Source organism: Neltuma alba, unplaced genomic scaffold, assembly GCF_004799145.2.
Source record: "Neltuma alba isolate B1F8T4 unplaced genomic scaffold, ASM479914v2 tig00010315_pilon, whole genome shotgun sequence".
Lineage (NCBI taxonomy): Eukaryota > Viridiplantae > Streptophyta > Magnoliopsida > Fabales > Fabaceae > Neltuma > Neltuma alba.
The window spans coordinates 6,329-9,535 of NW_021635228.1; the positions used below are offsets into that span (position 1 = coordinate 6,329).

Below are 3,207 nucleotides of genomic sequence, written 5' to 3' on the forward strand. Positions count from 1 at the left end.
CATCAATAAATACAACTATGAACTGGTCCAGATAAGGTCTAAAAATTCGATTCATGTAGTCCATAAACACTGCTGGGGCATTAGTCAACCCAAATGGCATCACCAGAAACTCATAATGTCCATATCTTGTACGAAAAGCAGTCTTAGAGATATCTGCTGCTTTAACTCTAAGTTGATGGTAGCCTGACCGCAAATCAATCTTAGAAAAGACTGAAGATCCCACTAGCTGATCTAATAGATCATCTATTCTAGGCAAGGGGTACTTGTTCTTGATTGTTACCTTGTTCAATTGTCGATAGTCGATGCACAAACGCATGCTTCCATCTTTCTTCTTAACAAACAACACTGGAGATCCCCATGGGGATACGCTTGGTCTAATGAACCCTTTCTCGAGAAGTTCCTCTATCTATCTTTTTAATTCATTCAACTCAGATGGAGACATTCGGTAAGGAGTCTTGGATATAGGTGTCGTGCTTGGTACTAAATCAATTGTAAACTCAACTTCTCGCTCAGGAGGTAACCCGGTCATTTCCTTAGGGAAGACTTCAGGAAATTCCCTAACCACGTCAATATGATCGATTCCTTCCTCGGTATCCACTTGTATTGAGAAGAACACCGCATAGGCTTGACATCCTTTCCGTATGCATTCATCTACTCGTGTGGCGGATAAGAATACTGACCTACTAGATGGTTCTGTAGGCACCATATCTTCAGGGAAGACAACTACTCTTTTTCTACAATCTAGTACAGCATTATTACGTGATAACCAATCCATCCCAATAATTACATCCATTCCTTGTAATGGCAAACAAATTAGATCTATTGTTGTTCTACGGCCTTTAAAGTCTAATGTAAGGTTTAAACAAGCTTGAGTAGTTCTAACAGAAAAACCCGCAGGAGTAGACACACTCAAAATAATAGGCATCTCCGAGATGTGCAAATTAGAATGCAAGACATATTTATGAGAAACAAAGGAATGGGTAGCACCAGAATCAAAGAGTGCTTCAACATTATGTCCCTGAAGGGATATCATACCTTTGATGGTGTTAGGGGCAGCACCTACTTCTTCTTGAGTAATAGCAAAGACACGGCCTGGCATTATTGATCGAGTATCCCTGGAGTTCTGAATGTTATGCTGATTCTCAGGACAATAACGAGCAATGTGCCCCATCTTGTGACACTTGTAGCATTCCCAACATTTTCCAGGATGGTTCCTTCCACACTGTAAGCAAGGTCCATGGATAGTAGGGGTTGACATCACTGATTCATGATGAGTGATCGGGTTTCTATTAGACTGAGATCTTGAGATTATGCTCTTCTGGGCTGAGCCCTTCTGTACAGACTTCTTGTGGCTTAAACTTCGATTCTTTCCATATGGACCTACACTTCCTATGCCCGTATTATTTCTCTTACTAACCCCTCCACTTGGTCCAGGGTATGAGGAAAACCGCCCTTGAGAATCCCTTTTACAAGCTTCCTTAACCTCACGAGTCCGCCTAGCTGCAACTCGAAGGTTGGTACACATATCTCCAAAATCAGTCACTAGAACCAAGGCCAGTTGTTGCTTCAAGTCTGGTCTAGCTCTTTCTCGTAATTGCCTAGCCATCCACCCTGAGTCCTCATCCCTCCGCAACAATGTCACATACTTGGACAAGTCTATAAACTTAGCAATGAAGTCATCTTCATGCATATTGTTTTGTTGCAAGGCGAAGAACTCTGATTCCTTGTCTTGACGTAAGGCAGGCAGGAAATAGTGATCGAAGAACATCCTCTTGAATTCATTCCAAGTAACATGTGAGTCATCAGCTGGGCTCACACTTTCCCACCAGCGCTTAGCTCGTCCCTCTAACAGCACAATAGCTACTTGCACCTTATGTTGAGTAATGCAAGGGGCAGCTCTGAAAATGGTCTCTAGTTTATCAATCCAACTTTCAGCCTCAACTGGATTCATGTCGCCCTTAAATCTCGGGGGATTATGATGGCTCACATCTTTCCATACTGTTTTCATTGAAACATCCACTAGTGGGGTTTGTTGGACCGTTTCTTTCCCGCTCTCAGTACTTGGAGCACCTCGCTCTCTAGACTGCAAGTCACCTACACTCTTACTCTCAATTGGGTTTTCCTCTGCTCTGATCTCTGAATTTCTTTTTCCCATCATATCCTCCTCCAGCTTCTTAAGCCTTTCTTCCACGACTTCAGCCACTACTTGTCGTAATTGCGTCAGTAGAACCTCGTTATTCTGCTGTTGAGGTTGCTCGGGTAGTTGATCATTAGGTTGATTAAGAAGTTGTTCCGGAGAGGAAGAAGCCTCCTCTACTATGGGTTCAGTCCTTCATGGTCTTGCCATTCTCCCCACCTAAGGATGGAACCCATGAATACAACCAAACGAAAGAAAACATGAGAAAACTAAGGACATTTCAGGAAAGTTTATGCAACTTCGTATATTGCCACTATATGCATGCAGGAAGCGGTTCAAAATCACAAAAAGGAAAAACCAATGGCTCTGATACCAAAATGTAACATCACCACTTACTAACCAGAACTAACCATGATAGAAAAGATTAAAACTAGTAAACATACCCTATCATGGTTATTTAAGAGCAATCACATCATTAAAGGGCTAACCATGATAGAAAAACATTCGACCTTAATTAAGACTATCATGGTTAGAAAAAGAATAACCTATAGTTGTAATCATGGCAAACATGGTTATAAAACAATATGCCTTTGAATGATAAATTATAATAGCAGTTTAGACTTGACTATCTTAGTCAACACTAGCAACAACTAAACTTGCCAAAATTGCCATTATCACATCGTGGATCCACAATAATTCAATCACATGCAATCTAAGGGTCTCAAGCCCACTACCAGCACCCCATTCCAATGTCCAAACAAAATAAACCAAAGATAGAAAGTATAATACGTTCATTTAGTCAAACGACATAAAAATATAAGAAGGTAAAATAAGTTCCAAATGAATGCAGTCCTGATGTGTGGCAATATACGAAAAGATTACATAAAATAAGGTCCAGAAGCTCTACACTGCCAGCTACAGTTATTGAGCCTCAGGAGTCTTCCCCGAAGGTCCCGCTAACGTATTGTTTCCTGAAAATGGTAAAGCAACAGGAGTGAGACAACGTCTCAGTAACTAAATCCCTACCTATCCCACACCCTAGCATGGGCTAGCGAGGTGTCAGGTGGGAT

The 3,207-nt window shown here is 41.4% G+C and overlaps 1 protein-coding gene across 1 annotated transcript; it reads right to left on the minus strand.

Annotated features, from left to right (window-relative positions):
• Positions 1-406: 406 nt before the first annotated feature.
• Positions 407-2,155, minus strand: LOC114755665 (uncharacterized). The gene has a single exon (XM_028944530.1). It carries the CDS (start codon positions 2,153-2,155, stop codon positions 407-409), a length of 1,749 nt encoding a protein of 582 aa, XP_028800363.1.
• Between the last annotated feature and the right edge of the window lie 1,052 nt (positions 2,156-3,207).